Source organism: Heterodontus francisci, chromosome 37 (assembly GCF_036365525.1).
Source record: "Heterodontus francisci isolate sHetFra1 chromosome 37, sHetFra1.hap1, whole genome shotgun sequence".
Taxonomy (NCBI): Eukaryota; Metazoa; Chordata; class Chondrichthyes; order Heterodontiformes; family Heterodontidae; genus Heterodontus; species Heterodontus francisci.
Window position 1 is genome coordinate 25,158,937 of NC_090407.1, and position 17,505 is coordinate 25,176,441.

The 17,505-nt window shown below is 46.1% G+C and overlaps 1 protein-coding gene across 1 annotated transcript in view; it reads left to right on the forward strand.

Annotated features, from left to right (window-relative positions):
* The window catches only part of arhgef19 (Rho guanine nucleotide exchange factor (GEF) 19), an 85,675-nt gene extending 71,611 nt beyond the window's left edge, over positions 1 to 14,064 (forward strand). The window contains exons 12-16 of the mRNA XM_068017361.1: positions 2,463 to 2,626; positions 4,859 to 5,017; positions 8,005 to 8,087; positions 10,168 to 10,272; positions 11,121 to 14,064. Of these exons, the coding sequence (XP_067873462.1) occupies positions 2,463 to 2,626; positions 4,859 to 5,017; positions 8,005 to 8,087; positions 10,168 to 10,272; positions 11,121 to 11,278 (669 nt within the window). The 3' untranslated portion in view covers positions 11,279 to 14,064. The remainder of the gene's footprint in view (positions 1 to 2,462; positions 2,627 to 4,858; positions 5,018 to 8,004; positions 8,088 to 10,167; positions 10,273 to 11,120) is intronic.
* The last annotated feature ends 3,441 nt before the right edge of the window (positions 14,065 to 17,505 follow it).

Here is a 17,505-nt window from a genome sequence, read left to right on the forward strand (position 1 = left end):
GAAGGTACTGTGGGAAGGGGACGAGGTGTTGAGAGTACTGGAGGAGTGGATGAGGGTCTCATGGAGGGAACGATCCCTTTAGAATGCTGACAGAGGAAGATGCGTTTGGTAGTGGCATCACAGTGGACGTGGCAGAAATGGCGGAGGATGATCCTTTGGATGTGGAGGCTGGTGGGGTGGAAAGTGAGGACAAGGGGAACCCTGTTGTGGTTCTGGGAGGGAGGGGAAGGGGTGAGAGTAGAGTTCTGGGAAATGGGCAGGACACGGTTGAGGGACCTGTCAACCACAGTGGGGGGGTGGGGGGTGGGGGGGGTGGAATCCTGGGGGGAAGTTGCAGATGATGGTGTTCCCATGCATCTGCTGCCCTTGTTCTTCTATGTGGCAGAAGTCGTGGGTTTGGAAGGTGTTGTCAAAGGAGCCTTGGCGACTTTCTGCAGTGCATCTTGTAGATGGTACACATTACTGCCACTATGTGTCAGTGGTGGAGGGGGTGAATGTTGAAGGTGGTGGATGGGGTGTTGAGAAGCGGGCTGCTTTGTCCTGGATGTTGTCGAGCTTCTTGAGTGTTGTTGGAGCTGCACCCATTCAGGCAAGTGGAGAGTATTCCATCACACTCCTGACTTGTACCTTGTAGGTGGACAGGCTTTGGGGAGTCAGGTGGTGAGTTACTCACTGCAGAATTCCCAGCCTCTGACCTGCTCTTGTAGCCATGATATTTATATGGCTGGTCCAGTTAAGTTTCTGGTCAATGATAACCCTCAGGATGTTGATAGTGGGGGATTCAGTGATGGTAATGCTATTGAGTGTCAAGGGGAGATAGTTCGATTCTCTCTTGTTGGAGATGGCCATTGTCTGGCACTTGTGTGGCGCGAATGTTACTTGCCAGTTATCAGCCCAAGCCTGAATGTTGTCCATATCTTGCTGCATGTGAGCAAGGACTACTTCAGTATCTGAGGAGTTGTGCTAGGCACTGAACACTGTGCAATCATCAGCAAACATCCCCACTTCAGACCATATGTTGGAGGGAAGGTCATTGATGAAGCAGCTGAAGAAGGTTGGGCCTAGGACACTACCCTGAGGTACTCCTGCAGTGATGATCTGGGCTGAGATGATTGGCCTTCAACAACCACAACCATCTTCCTTTGCGCTAGGTATGACTCCAACCAGTGGAGAGTTTTCCCCTTGATTGTCATTGACTTCAATTTTTCTAGGGCTCCTTGATGTCACACTCGGTCAAATTCTGCCTTGATGTCAACGGCAGTCACTCTAACTGCACCTCTGGAATTCAGCTCTTTTGTCTATGTTTGGACCAAGGATGTAATGAGGTCAGGAGCTGTGGCCCAGGTGAAAACCAAATTGAGCATCAGTGAGCAGGTTGTTGCTGAGTAATTGCTGCTTGATAGCACTGTCGATGACCCCATCCATCACTTTGCTGATCATTGAGAGTAGACTGATGGGACAGTAATTGGCCAGATTGAATTTGTCCTGCTTTTTGTGAATAGAACATACCTGGGCAATTTTCCACATTGTTGGGTAGATGCCAGTGTTGTAGCTGTACTGGAACATCTTGGCTAAGGGCGCAGCTAGTTCTGCAGCACAAGTCTTCAGTATACTGCCGGGATGTTGTCAGGGCCCATAGCCTTTGCTGTATCTGGAGCCTTGAACTGTTTCTTGATATCATGTGGGGTGAGTCAAATTGTCTGAAGAGTTGCATCTGTAATATTGGGGAACCTCAAGAGGAGGCTGAGATGGATCATCCACTTGGCATTTCTGGTTCAAGATGGTTGCAAATGCTTCAGCCTGTTCTTTTGCTCCCCGTCATTGAGGATGGGAATGTTTTTGGAGCCTCCTCCTCGTGTCAGTTTAATTGTCCACCAACATTCATAACTGGATGTGGCAGGACTGCAGAGCTTTGAGCTGATCCATTAGTTGTGGGATCGTTTAGCCCTCAGTACCGCATGCTGCTTCTGCTGTTTAGCATGTACCTAGTGCTGTGTTGTAGCTTCACCAGGTTGGGTGCTTACTTTTAGGTATGCCTAGTGCTGCTCCTGGCATGCTCTCCTACACTTCTCATTGAACCAGAGTTGGCCCTCATCCTGATTGTCATGGTAGAGGCGAGGGATATACCGGGCCATGAGGTTACAGATTGTGCTTAAATACAATTCTGCTGTTGCTGATGGCCCACAGTGCCTCATGGATGCCCAGTTTTGAGCAGCTGATCGGAGTCTATCCCATTTAGCATGGTGGTAGTGCCACACAACACAGTGGAAGGTGTCCTCAGTGTGAAGATGGGACTTTGTCTCCACAAGGACTGTATGGTAGTCACTCCTACCAGTGAGGTTATGGACCGATGTACCTGAGCGTACATTCTGAGCCCAATGTCAGGATGTAGATAAGGATTATTGTCTGGAGTTCTCAAAGTCCAGTCACGGATTTCTGACTTTGGTGGCCTCCCTCCCCAGATTATCCCGCTGATCTCACAGTCCCGCTGGCTGGTGAAGCACGGGGAGTTGACTGAAGTGGATTCACAGATCAATAATACAGCCGGGTCAAAGTTCAAGATTTCCACGAGGCTGATATACCTGCATCTCTTCAATGATTGCCTCCTGGTCAGCCGAAAGAAGGAGTAAGTGTACACACGGTTACCATATATTCTCCCTCAATATGAATCACTGCTGCTGCCTCTGTTATTATCTCCATTTTTTACTTTGCTTTGCTTTAAGCCCCCTCCTCTTTGCTCCAGATGATTGATGAAACATTTCAACCAGTCTGGGGCCAATTCCTGACATGTGCCACTAGATGGCACTGTGGCAGCATCTGGCCCTGTTGAAAAGGCTCAAATGGGTTTTGATCAGATTGTTTTACAAAGAGGAAGCAACCAAGATCTACCTGTATAAATCTAAATACTTCATCCAGCTTCCCAACTTTCCCAAAGCTGCTGTCTTCTGCTGTAGTCTGGTTCCACAAGCACAATACCTCAGATAAGATTACAACTTTCATCTGTGATGTAGACTGTCAGTGTCTGCAGGGTATTAGCCAGTCCGGGCCCTCAACGTGTCCTTCTGCAACATTCACAAACACACATACACACGCCGGCCACATATCCTGTGTCCACACACCTACACCTCCCAGTCATGCCACTGCACGATGAAATGGAACCTTGGTTAATTCTTCCCCCTCAGGGGCTCTGACACTGATTGTAGTGTTTCAAAGACTGCTGGTGCTGAGACAGAACCTGGGACCGTGCTGATCGACACAACTCAATAACATGACAGGGCAGTGAGCTAACCTGGCTCTGGGATTTCTAAAAATATTGTCAAAAATTGCATTCCATGAAGAAGCAGATCATTACAATGAGGTACAGCTCCATCCCTCTCCCACCCCTACCTGTTTAATGCCCCATTGCAGGTACTGCAGCATATCTATTCAGAGATACAGCACTGAAACAGGGCCTTCGGCCCACCGAGTCTGTGCCAACCAACAACCACCCATTTATACTAACCCTACAGTAATCCCATATTGCCTATCACCTCCCTACACTAGGGGCAATTTACAACAGCCAATTTACCTATCACCTGCAAGTCTTTTGGATGTGGGAGGAAACCGGAGCACCCAGCGAAAACCCACACAGACACAGGGAGAACTTGCAAACTCCACACAGGCAGTACCCAGAATTGAACCCGGGTCCCTGGAGCTGTGAGGCTGCGGTGCTAACCACTGCGCCACTGTGCTGCCCATATCATACTCATAGATACCAATTCAGATCATATACCCTGTTGGACACTCAACTCTCTGTGTCTACACATTGAGCAGGGAACCCTTATCCATGCAGAGAAAACCAGAGGGGATAAATGTAACTAAAAAAAAAAAACGGGGGCTGCCAGAGCTGATTAAAAAAAAAAGGACTCCAAGCTGGATTGAAACTAAATCCTTGAGAAATACACAGACCCACCACAGTCAATAACTGAACACCAGGAACTGAAATAAAGCAAAGGTTAAAGGGGGTTGAGTATATTTACTGTGGCGAAGGGGAGACTGTGAGGTCACCTAATTGAAGTTTTCCAGAATAAGAACTGAAGGGAATTGACAAAGTTAATCCAGAAACATTGTTTATAGCAATGCAGGGATCAAATCCCAGTGACCCAAGTGGGCAAGGCAGGAGTAGGAAAAGGACATCAAAGTGGCCAATATAAATGCTGTTAGATATAATTGGGTACATCTCTGGACAAAGTAAAGATCCCATGGCACTGCTTCAAAGAAGAACAAGGAGAGTCATACCCGGGATCCTGGACAGTTTTTAACCCTTAATGAGCATTGCTAAAACAGATTATCTGATCATTATCACTTTGCTGTTTGTGGGAGCTTGCTGTGCGCAAATCAGCTGCTGCATTTCCTACATTATAACATCAAAAGTACTTAACTGGCTGTACAGGGCTTTGGTACATCTTGATGTCATGAAAGGCTCTATACAAATGCAAACCCTTTCTTACTGAATGAATAGAAAATTGCATTCCTGATCCAGGCCCTGGCCTGAATTCCAACCTTTCAATCAAAGGCAAAGTGAATCATGTAACTTTACAGCACAAAAAGTGGCCATTTGGTCCAGCATGGCTATGCCAATTCTTTGCTAGAGCAATGCAAACCTAATCCTACTGCTTTGCTCTTTTCTCCCAAAGATCTGTATTTTCCTCTGTTTCCCTCGAAAGATGCAATGGTTTCCTTCTCAACTGCTCCTAGTGTTAAAGTAGTCAAGTATTCCGTGCTCCAACAGCCCTCTGAGGGCCGAGAGGGTTGTTTTCATGTTCTTTTTTTGGCAGATTACAGTAATGTTACAAAGTGGCTGCTGATCCTTTCTCAGTACAGGGAAATTCGCCGTGTTTGTCCACGCCAAGACCCAGGAGCTGAGAGCGAAGGACCTGAACATGAAGGTGCACGGGATCCCAGGGCATGTGTTCCATCTGCAGCTGCTCGGGAAGCATCACGCCAAGCAGCAGATCCTTTTGCGAGCCCGCACTGAGTGAGTGAACTGGCATTGGCACAACGGAACAATAATCAGGCACTGCCATTACTGTGCGATTGTAACGGGCAGCATTATTGCAGCATAGAGCAAACTCTGGTGCTAGTATAGTGCTGGGAGCACAGACTCCCAATAAACAAGGTCTCTTAACCCATTCCATTATCGGACAGATCATTTTTTCATAAAAGGTAAACTAACTGATGTGAACCAACAAAGACCCGATTGGCAAGTTTGCTTCTGATCAGTAATCAATCAATCAGTAATAATTTATTCTAGCATCTGACAAGTCTGGCAGCGCCCAAAGCCATGTGCAATGATTCCTTTTTTGTTAAATAATTTAGCTAATTTAAAACTGCTTTCATGTAGCAGGGACACCAGCACAGCACAAGTCTGCCCTTCTCTGAATTCATACAACACATTTCTCTCAATTATCCATGAGGCCACTTCACTCTTATAAGTGACAAGGCTGAGACTCTCGGCTTGTCCTCAACTGGATTGGAGGGAAAGCGAGGAAAAGAGAAACTGAGTTTTAGCAGCTTCGCCATAGAGTTAATCCACAAGCGGTCAGCCACATGGGACAGACAATCATCAGCAGGTATTTGAGGGCAGACACTCAGGTGCAGCCACATAGGGCCAGACAGTCGAGGCCAGTCACCTGCAGACAGAAGTTCAGGACTGGGGGTAGAGTTCTACAGATGCCAAGGGCCCCCCCAGTATCTCAGACGTGGCAGTCTTTTGTTCGTGAGCATGGGCAGTGAGTCGCAGCAGACTAGGGGACCCTCAAACTGAGCTCCCACCCTGTTGCCACCTGATTTTCACAGCCAGTTTCCAGCAGGAGTCACTGGACAGCACTTGGACGGATGTTTCCCCTGTATAACTCGGGGTGCTGGGACCAACTATGGAGACTCAGCTGCTCTGCTGGCTGAGCTCAGCTAACTTGACACAAGACAGGGATTAAACCTGGGACCTGCAAATCTACAGTAAACCACCATCACTCTGGGCAGTGCACATACCCAGTGAACCAGCAGGTGCCACCAAACTCCCAAAATCTGTAAAGGAAAAAGACAAATTACCATTTGGGATGTCACCCTTTGTTAGAACTAAATGGGGGGAGGCAGGGTGCAACAGACCTTCCAATAACAAAGAGGGACTTTAAAGGGTCAAATAACTAGAAAACTGCTTAATAGAAATGGTAAAGAGACTATTAAAAAGCATCTTACCGAGGCAAAGGAAAGATAGTAAAAGCCAAAACTAAAAGAGAAAATGCTGGAAATACTCAGCAGGTCTCACAGCATCTGTGGAGAGAGAAACAGAGTTAACGTTTCAGGTCGATGACCTTTCATCAGAACTATTGCACCTGCAGTATTTTGCTTTTGTGAAGATAGCAAAAGAATGTGAATAGTTAAGGGGGTGAAAGGTTATGGGTGAGACCAAGTCAAAGAGATTGATGAGGAAATGGGGTAAAGTGAAGAGAGAAAAAAATGCTAATGTAGAAGGCCTGAAATGGAAACAGAAAATGCTGGCAGGAAAATTAATAGGTCTGTCAGTCCCTCGAGAGTAAAAGCAAACAACATGATCGGTGCAGCCTCCCTCCCACCAGCACGAAACCCAAAATGTCAAACTTCCCTCTCTATTTAACCCACATCACCAGCACCTCCTGTTGTAAACACTATGAAAGAGAGAGTTTAGGTCTGAAGTTTTAAAGTCAGTAGTCAGGCCAGAGGGCTGCAGAGTGCCTAGGAGAAGTTGCGGGACGTTGTGTCGAACCTGTTGAGAACAGTGTAAGAGGCCAGAGTGGGAATGGAAGAAATCAGGTCGCAGGGTTCAGGAAGGTCAGAATGTACGTACTTAGTAATGTGGTCGCATCTGACCTTCCTGTTGAGGATACGATACTTTCAGCAGTGAATAGTGTTTACTGGATTGGAGGACATGTATGCAAGTTGTTGTTTCACATAGAAGCAGGGTTTGGGGCTCCGGACAATTGTGTGGGAAGACCTGAATGGAGAGGGGTTACATCCACTGAAGCTGCAAAGGGAAGGTGCCCAGGGAAAGAGCAGCTGAAAGTGGGAGTGGTGGACAGAAAACATAGGAAATACAGTGATCTGTAAGTATCGGTAGAGAGACAGCCAATGCTGCTCATGTGCACAGCCCATGTACCCAGTGCTGTTTATAAACAGAGGCCATGTACCCAAGGCTGCTTATAAACAGAGGCCATGTACCCAATGCTGTTTATAAACAGAGGCCATGTACCCAATGCTGTTTATAAACAGAGCTCATGTAACCAAGGCTGCTCACGTACACAGCCCATGTACCCAATGCTGCTCATGTACAGAAGCCATGTACCCAGTGCTGCTCATGTACGGAGCCCATGTAACCAATGCTACTGATATACAGAAGCCATGTACCCAGTGCTGCTCATTTACAGAGCCCATGTACCCAATGCTGCTTATGTACAGAGCCTGTGTACCCAACACTGCTTATATACTGAGCCCATGTAACCAACGCTGTTCACATACAAAGCCCATGTCCCCAATGCTGCTCATGTAGAGAGCCCAGGTACCCCGTGCTGCTCACATACACTGCCCACGTACCCAGTGCTGCTCATTTACAGAGCCCATGTACCCAATGCTGCTTATGTACAGAGCCTGTGTACCCAACACTGCTTATATACTGAGCCCATGTAACCAACGCTGTTCACATACAAAGCCCATGTACCCAATGCTGCTCATGTAGAGAGCCCAGGTACCCCGTGCTGCTCACATACACTGCCCACGTACCTAGTCCTGCTCACTTACAGAGTCCATGTACCCAATGCTGCTCACGTACACTGCCCACATACCCAATCCTGCTCACACACAGAGTCCATGTACTCAATGCTGCTCACGTACACTGCCCACATACCCAATCCTGCTCACACACAGAGTCCATGTACCCAGTGCTGCTCATGTACAGAATCCATTGTGTTTTTCTCATTTCTCTTTCCTTAGGAACGAGAAACAACGTTGGATAACGGCTATGCTGCTCACGGACAAAGACGTCAACACAGATCATATAGAGCTGGAGAAGGAAGGTGAGATTTTCATACATGCATGTAGGGTCGTTTACTGAGTTTCCACCAATAGCAGGAAGCTATGCTGGCTCTTCATGCACACTGCCAATATTTAAATGAAAGGGAAATTGTGGGCTGTGCAATGGTAATTTCTCCATCGGTGTAGCTGATAGGTGAGACTGCCTCTACATAGCTGAGGTTCCCTGTTGGTAGCTCAACTTTAACAACAACTTGCATTTATATCGTTCCTTTCAACATAAGTGCCCCAAAAAGCTTCTTAGGGGTGTTCAGTCTTAAACTAGGTGGTTTAATTAATCCCTAAAGCTGTCTCATTCTTTTGGACAGTCCAGGGACAGGCTCAGTCCACAGACTCACACAAGAAGTAATAACAACTAAATTTGCATTTATAAACCATCTGTAAATGTACGAGAATATCTCAAGGTGTTTCAAACGTGTGATGAAAACTGACATTGAACTTAGTTACAGAGTTGGGTTTTAAGAAGAGCTTGAAGGAAGGTGAAGTGGATTAAGAATAGATTTCCAGATAGTGGGACCTAGGCAGCTAAAGACATAACTGCTTACAGTGGGGCAAAGGGAGAGGGTATTGCACAAAAGAATTGAGAGTAAAGGGAGGGCTATAGGGCTAGAAGAGATTACAGTGAGTAAGGGGAAGGTGAGACCATGCAGGGAACTAGACACAAGATTTTAAATTGGAGCCAATGTAGGTCAACGAGGCAGGAGTGTGGGTAGGTTGTGAGCAGCAGAGTTTTGGATGAGTTTGAGTTGACAAAAAGTGAAGAATGGGAGGTGCTGGAGTGTCTGATTGAGGAGACATTGGCAGGCGTGAGGGCTTCAGCAGCGGATGGGCTGATGTATAGAGATGTTATGAAGATTGAAGCGGGGGCGGTCTTTATATTGGAGAGGATTTGGGGTCAGAAGCTCAGTTCAGGGATGAAGATTGCACACGCTGACTGTGGGGCGTGACTGCACAGCTGACTAAAGTACTGGATGACATCCCAATGATTAGCTTGTACAGAAATTGTGGAAAAGGGATGAGCTATCCATGGGATACAATGGGATAATGTCAGTCCTCACAGACATTGTGAACTGCTTCTATAAACAGAAACTCAGCCCATGAAACATTTCTCTTTTGCATTCGAACTTCGTGCCTGTCACACTGTAATGTAATATCAGCACATCATGCTTTGGAACTGTTCTCTCCTCCCTTTCCAAGCCTGGCTCAGGTACAGTTCCACTCTCCAGTAACTCACTGACGTGACCATTTCTGTGTGAACCTACCTGGTGGGTGTGGGCAAGATATACAACCACAGGGGATATTGGAGCTGGGCCATCTCTCAACATCCACACAGACATATACCCCAAGTGTCAGCCTTGGCTCTGTTGGTTCACTCTCGCCTCTGAGTCTGAAGGTTATGGGAACAATATCCACTCCAGAGACTTGAGCACAAACTTTAGGCTGACACTCCAGTGAAGTACAGAGGAGGTGCTGCACTGTCAGAGGTGCCATCTTTCAGATGAAACGTTAAACCGAGGCCTCGTCTGCCCTCTCAGGTGGACGTAAAAGGTTGCACGGCACTATTTCGAAGGACAAAGAAGTTATCCGCAGAGTCTTGGCCAATATTTATCTGTCAACAAACGTCACTAGAACAGATCATCTGGTTGTTTTCTAACTGCTGTTTGTGGGATCTTGCTGTGTGCAAGTTGGCTGCTGGCTTTCCTTACAACAGTGACTACACATCAAAAGTACTTTATTGGCCATAAAGTGCTTTGGGACATCCCGAGGTCGTGAAAGGTGCTAGATAAATGAAAGTTCTTTCTTTGCTTTTTTCCATTGCGGATCAGGTGTAGTGACCATGGCTGAATCTCTCCCTCACTAACCCAGGTACTCTGTGCGCTAATACAGTGTTCCAGCTGCTGTCCTGGCTGAGATCAGTCAACTCAGTACAGGTTAGGGAATGGGAGCTGCTCTACATAGTTCAGGTTCTACAAATGCCAAACAAGAAATGCTCTTGGGTTAAAGTAGACAAAAATCTGTTTATGAACCACCTGACCAGCAGCTTACATTTTACTTTCCAACCAGACATTCCGCAGGTTCAGTGTGTCAAGACCTACAAGGCCCAGGAAGCTGATGAGCTGGCACTGGAGAAGGCTGACGTCCTTGAAGTGAAGACAAGAACGAAAGACGGTGAGAGAAACATCGCTTGAGCCCTCAGACTGCTGCACAAGTGAGCATCAGAGGGTGCCTGGGGAATGCAGAAAACTTGAGCATCAATACAGAGGAACATTAGGAGGCCATTCAGCCCCTCGGGCCTGCTCCTCCATTCAACCAGATCATGGCTGATCAGCACCTCACCTCTATTTTCTCACCTTTGCTTCATATCCCTTGATATCCACACACACCAAAAAAATCAATCTCAGTCTTGAATACTCCAGTTGACCGGGAGCATCCACCACCTTTTTGGTGGAAAGTGTTCCAAATTTCTACTACCCTTCGTGTGAGAAAGTGCTTCTAGATTTTGCTCAACGGCTGAGCTATAATTTTAACATTATGTCCCCTTGTTCTGGACTCCCCCAGCAGAGGAAATCATTTCTCTACATCTACCCTATCCAATCCTTTTAACACTTTAAATACCCTGATTAGAATCATAGAACGTTTAAGGCACAGAAAGAGGCCACTTGGCCCATTGGGTCTGTGCCGGCCAAAAAACGATCCACCCATTCTAATCCCACCTTCCAGCATTTGGTCCATAGCCCTGCAGATTATGTCACTTGATTAGAAAATTTTAATTCCATCATCTTCTGTGATGGGATGTGAACCAGTGTTCCCAGGCTCAAAGTGGTATAATTCTGTAACGAAGGGCTCCAGGGCGTGGAGGTGCCTCAAACAGTAGAGGGACTGAAACATGCAAAAGCTCCTGAGGTTTTTGGGAGTTTGCGTGAAGTGGTGGATGTGATCAGGAGGAGTTTTACCTGGAACTGATCCCGTGCTGTTCCATTCTTCTCATTGACATTTCTTTCTGAATCTCATTCCAGGCTGGATCGAGGGGATTCGATTGTCGGACGGAGAGCGAGGGTGGTTTCCACTGAGTCATGTGGAAGAGATAACAAACCGGAATGCCAGGATACGAAACCTATGGGAAAAGAACCGGATTAAGCACGCAACCCAGAAACTGCAGGAAGAATGCCAGTAACGAGTGGCCGGGATGTGTTGGAGAGAATATGCGGAGCATGGACAATGAGCACATCCCAGGTTTTATGGGGAAACTGCACAGGTTCTAGGCACTGAGTGTGGAGTCCCTGAGTGACTATGTCCCCTGGTGAGCAACTTTGATTTCTGGTGCCTGCAGGAATGTTGTGGTATATCACAGGTTAGATTCCCCTTACTCCCCAGCTTTCAAGGAGACACCTAGTAGTGTCCATAAGTTTCTGCAGTGGGAGTCCAGTGGGCTGGAAGGAAAAGGCTACAGGGGCTGTGTCCCAGCAGCTGCTGCAGTGGCAGCTCTGAGTGGCAAAGGGCTGACTTCCTTTTGTATCTGATTTACAAGACTTGTAACCGGGGGTTGGGGGAAGGGAGTGGTGCGGTGGGAAGGTGGGTTAAGCAGCAATGCAGTGGAAATCGAGGTAAGAGGGGAAAATGACTTCTGACGCAGTTAAGCCCAGAGGCTCTCATTTTTGTCCTCGCTCTGCCTGGACAGGACAGGCTCAGCGTTCATGGGCGACAATTCAAAATGAACCTTCAAGCCACTGTCCTCAGAGTAGAGCATGCTGACTGTGCCTTTGTGCCCGGCTCGTGATGCATCTCCCCCAAGAGCTGTTGGGTCTTTTCCCTCTGGTACGCAGGGAGTGTGGGTGGGGAAGTCGTACAAAGTTGTTGCGGTTCTGTACATTCTGCTAGGTGAAGGGGAGGAGTCAGTCACAGTCGGAAAGCTTGCATTGCCACTCATTTTTGACAGCACCACAGCTTTAATGCGACTTGGTGTCACACCCCTTAACACCTGCGAAATACAAACCATGAAAAAGCCAATGTTCAGCCAAGCAGAGACTCCTCTACACCACTGAGTAGCAGTTTGGAGTCAAGGGGCCATGTGCCCATAATCACAGTTACTGAACAATGGATCCAATTGCCTCAATAGATCAGACTTGGTGCAAACAGCCATGTGTTTCTATGGTTCCCTGTAGCCAATGACCTCCCTGGCAGAGCAGACGGACTCTCCGACCCAGGGTCAAATTCCTCAAAAGCAGCCACTGTTTCGGTCACCAATTCCTTATGTAAATAAGACTGGTCCCTTCACCCAACTACCAGACCTGGAGGGGAAAAAGGTTGTTTTAAGGTGGGTCTGCCCGAGTCACCATCATTTCACAAAGGAACCTTCCAGAATTCTGATGGAGCTCAGCCTGGGACTGACATAAGCTGTGGGAGAAACAAGGACCGGCCACAGTGCCCGAGGAGAGTGCAGGAGCCGAGCATTTGATTATTCAGCGTGCAGGGTAATGGAAGTGACTTTATGGATGCGACTGCTGGAAACTTCATATTTTGTAATGGACAATTCTCTCCCCACCTCTTCTGCCATCTAGGTACCAACTACCCTCAGGCATCTCACCCATGTCGCCACAGCCTGGGGTACAGCTGGCATAGAGGTTAGGGTACTGCTCGAGCAATCCAGACACCAATTTCCAGCATGGCAAGACAGGAGACTGGGGAAAATAATGCAAAGGGTTGTTAAAACCCCAACTGGATCATTAATGTTTTTTCAGGGAAAAGGAACCTGCAACTGCTACCTAGTCTGGCCCAACTGCTGGACTCAATTCCCTCTGAAGTGGTCAACCAATATAAACAATCATTCACCACTGCCCGAGGGCACCTGGTGATGGACAATAAATGTGCCCTTGCAAAGATTGCCCACATCGCAACATCACCAAAAAGAGGTGACGCTACAAAGTGAATGCCCACTCACTATCATTACAGCAGCCCCAGAACCCACTCACTGTATCATCAGAGCAGCCCCCAGGCTGCCCACTGTATCCCTACCGTTCTGTACACCCAAGTGTTCATCATGACAGGGTGATGCCTGCAAGACAGGCATGAGCTGCATGTACCCAGTGCTCATAACCATGGTTACACTGCTATTTCTGCTAAGGTGCTAAGTTATTACTTTGATTTGGAAGCTGCCATTTTCTAAATACTCTTGTTATAATTTTGATATGGAATCACCCCTGCTCCGTGTATATATATTTCACTAGGAGAATGCAAGTTTACATTAACTCTTGGTAGGAGGTGATGAAACACTGAAATTTCACCTTTGGGATCCTGGTTTAAATGATGCCTGGAGGGGTGCAGGTGTTATTTGTCGGAATGATGGCATTTATGCTTGCGTATTTTTCAGAACAAAAAGAGGCCATGAGACACAAACCAGTCTGCCTGGTGCAGACTGAGAAGTTCTACTGAGGCAGAAAGTGTTTGGAAAGCCATTCCTCTACACTTGATCTTGGTCCCATTAAAGAAGCCTCCAAGGCCATTACTTGGTGTTGAATCAAGCGTTGGATGCCTATGAACATCCTTCACCTTCAGCATCGCTAGAACCTGTATCCGAATCCAACATGTCGCTGATGACCGGGAGCATTATTGCAAAGGTTTCTTAGCGACAGTTTCACCACTGCCATCTTAAACTGGTGCTCCTACTGGGGGCACACTTGTACAGGCACTTTGTACATTTCCAGGAGATAATGGAGCTGCTGTACTGCAGTGTACGCAGGTCATGTACACAGCATCAACAGAGAGTTCCTGAGCACAAAGATTTGATGCTTGGATCAAATATATTAGTTATTGACAGTTGATTTATATGTTGGAATAATGCAGCAATTTCCAGATATCATCTGATGTTTAATGATTACACACCATCAAAACATTGTTGGAACATTTCTACTCTGGTGTAATAATTAAAGATATCCATGACTGCTGTCATGTGATTAGTTCTGATGTGCGTAATTATTCATTTTACTAAATTTCTCCCTTTTCCTCTCCCCTCAACTCCCACTGGGCTACAGATGCATAAGAACCTTCCACCTTCCAGTACATTGCTTGCATATGTGAACCAAGACTGAGTGGCGGCAGGTTCAATGATCATGTCATCCAACACGAGCAAGCTAGATAATGCCCTCATCCAACACATTTTCCAGCAGGTCTCACAACACAGCAATGATGAGCAGCAATCCTGGCTGACTTTTAACCCCTGGCTCTTGGCATATAGGTGTCGGTGCAGATTGCAGCACCCAGCTGAGATCAGCCAACTATACACACACACCAAGCGATTTGTATTTATCTGGTGGCTTTAACATAGTTAAACATCCAAAGGCATTTCACAGGAGCATTATCAAACAAAAATTGAAACCAGGCTCCATAAAGAGGTATTAGGACAGGTGACCAAAAGCTTGGGCAAAGAGGTAAGTTTTAAGGAGTGATTTATAGGTAGAGAGGATTAGGGAGGGAATTCCAGAGTAATCCACAAGATGCATCCTGCACAGTCACCAGTAAAAGCAGATTAGAAAACTGGGCAGCAGGAGTGCAAGTTGCAGTTACTAATCGGGTGTTTGGGGATCAGAGTCTTCCTACTGTTAATGGGACTTTCATTTCATGATGCTGCAAGAGCCTGCATTGTTCCAGTGTTGTGTGGCATTGTGTTTACTACAATCAGTCGTCTCCCGGGCCTCATGGATTGGTTAAGTAGAAGCAGAATGTGGTGTGGGATCTGAAGCAAAGCAGAAAGTCGTGTACTATTAGCTGATTTAGTCAGTGAGGGTGCAGGGAAGGAGGGGGTGAGGGAAATCAGCCAGGATTCCCATTCCTGATTCTCGTCTAGTGATCCCTACTGGAAAGGAGGTCAGGTGAGATCAGGATTGTGCTTCGTTCCAATACCTATTATTGAAAGGCCCATCAACAGTTACGATTAAGGTTCAAACATGTTGAACTTGCTTTTCTCTGATCTGTTGAAACCTCAAATTTCCAAGCAGAAAATGATTTGGGTGAGAAAATGGGTCCATTCTTTGACTTAAAACCATCACAAAGGTGAAGTATATAAATCATTAACAAACAGGAAGAGTAGCACAAAATGTACAGAGATTGAAGCATCTACAGGCATCAGAGCCCACCAGATTCAAGCTACAAGGAACAAAGATCGTTTAAACTTTACATCATGACATTCAGAGGGGGATTCTGGCAGCTACTATGAAATGTGGGGGAAGGGGGATGATGCTTTAAATTTTTTGAAAATCAAGAAAAAAAAAAATCAGCAACGTTGGCATGGGGAGGAAATTTGTGCACAAGGATGTACGGAGTACAATTTAAATGTGAAGACATTATTCCGCCCAATTATGGAACAAGCTACCACTCAGCAGTGAGGCGGTGGCATAGTGGCAATGTCATTGGACTAGTAATCCAGAGTCCTCACCTAATGCTCTGAGGACATGGGTTTGAATCTCACCATGGCAGATGGCGAAATTTGAATTCATTTAACAAATCTGTAATTAAAAGCCAATTAAACAATGATTGTTGTAAAAACCCATCTGGTTCACTCATGCCCTTTAGGGAAGGAAATCTGCCATCCTGACCTGGTCTGGCCTACATGTGACTCCAGACCCACAGCAATGTGGCTGGCTCTTAATGGCCCTCTGAAATGGCCTAGCATACCACTCAGTTCAAGACAATTAGGGATATGCAATAAATACTGGCCTTGCCAGTGATGCCCACATCCCATGAAAGAATGGGCTGGTGCTGAAACACTCAAAATGCATCCAGACAGACAGATTCTCAATGTTGCAGAGGAGGGAGATGGAAATAGCACACACGGATCCCAGACAACGTAACACTCCTTTTGTTTATGGTTAAAGCAATGTTTGAAAAACAATGGGAGGTGCAGTCACACTGATTTGTAGCGATTATGTACCTGGTTATTGTGAATTTCTGAGTTCAGGTATATTATTGGGATAAACAGAATGAATGGAAAGTCACCAAACAATGCTGGCAATAGAACAGGGAAAGACAGGAAGGGGAAAAAATCCAGAGAGTGAAGCACTTTACATCTTTGTACAGAAAAGACTGAGTTCGGACACTTCAATACTATGTCAGCTCTATTGCTTAGATCTTTTATATTTGTTTCAAAAATATAGTGTCAAGGTGTCCAGCTTGATACACAGATTATATGTTGGATGTGGACTAGTCATCGCCTCAACTGAAGTATTAAGGCACAGTTCCTTCAAGTAACTGCCATTACCCAGCTCATTCCCACAACTCTAGTAGCAAGCAGACTAACCACCATTCTCCCGCACCCATTGTTCAAGATGATTTCCCATTATCCAACAACAGAGTCCCTACTTTGACACAGGAGTCCCAATTGAGAAAGCTCTTAATCTGTCTCCATTTCATGACTTGCCATTAATCAAGAACCCAGCTGGAGTCTTGGTCACTCTCACTAGGCATCGAGATCCAGCAACAGTTCCAAATTCAAAAGTAGCCAGTTACACTGAAGGGTAGAGGCGGAGAAAAATTAATTGTACTTGGGAGGAAGTTTAGTAAACTCTAAAATCTTTATTAGTCCTCTGCATAAAAAACGTACATGATCAAAAATTTTGTAGCTTTAGTAAATTTTACATCTTAAAACAAATGCCCATTTTCAGAAGCATCCCTACGAGTTCCACAAGGAACTCCAACCAATTCAATGTACAGTAGACGACCCCTCCTCCAATCTGAAACTGATGACGTGCCACAGTGAGAAGGCAGAAGAGGTTTGCAATGGGGAGGTGTAGATCATCTTGCTCAGTCTATATCCCATAAGGCCAAATATCGGAGCTAGAATTGTGCAGAGAAAAATGAGTAGAACGCTGGCAGCTAGAAATTGATATCTTTGGCTGTGTAACCCAATACGTGAGAATTCTACATCTTTAACAAGGCGCGGCTCATCCTTAATCAAAATAAAGTACTGCACAGAATCCTTCACGATGCCGTCATACCAAAATCTTCGATATTGGTTTAAAATTGCTCTTCAATCTCACCTTCCAACTGCAATCTCTTCAAGCACCCAAGACGCTCTTTAGTTGCCACTGAATTTGCAGACTGTGGAGTGATTGGATTTGCTTGTTTGTACATACCAAGTTGCTGTACAATTTAAAACAGGTTATTGCTCCTTCACCTTCATGTACAAGGGATTGGTTTGTGGTACATTACTGCTTCAGTGATAACAGCTGCCCAGAGGAGCAGTCACAGTCACCTGCCCAGAGGAGCAGTCACAGTCACCTACGCAGGAGGTCATTTCACTCTTGCAAAGCGCGCAAGCCTAAACTTCACAGATAGTTAAGAAAGTGAGATAAGAAGCAAGGAGCTGCCAAGCCCAATGGGTGTTCCTCAGTATCATGATCATCATTCAAC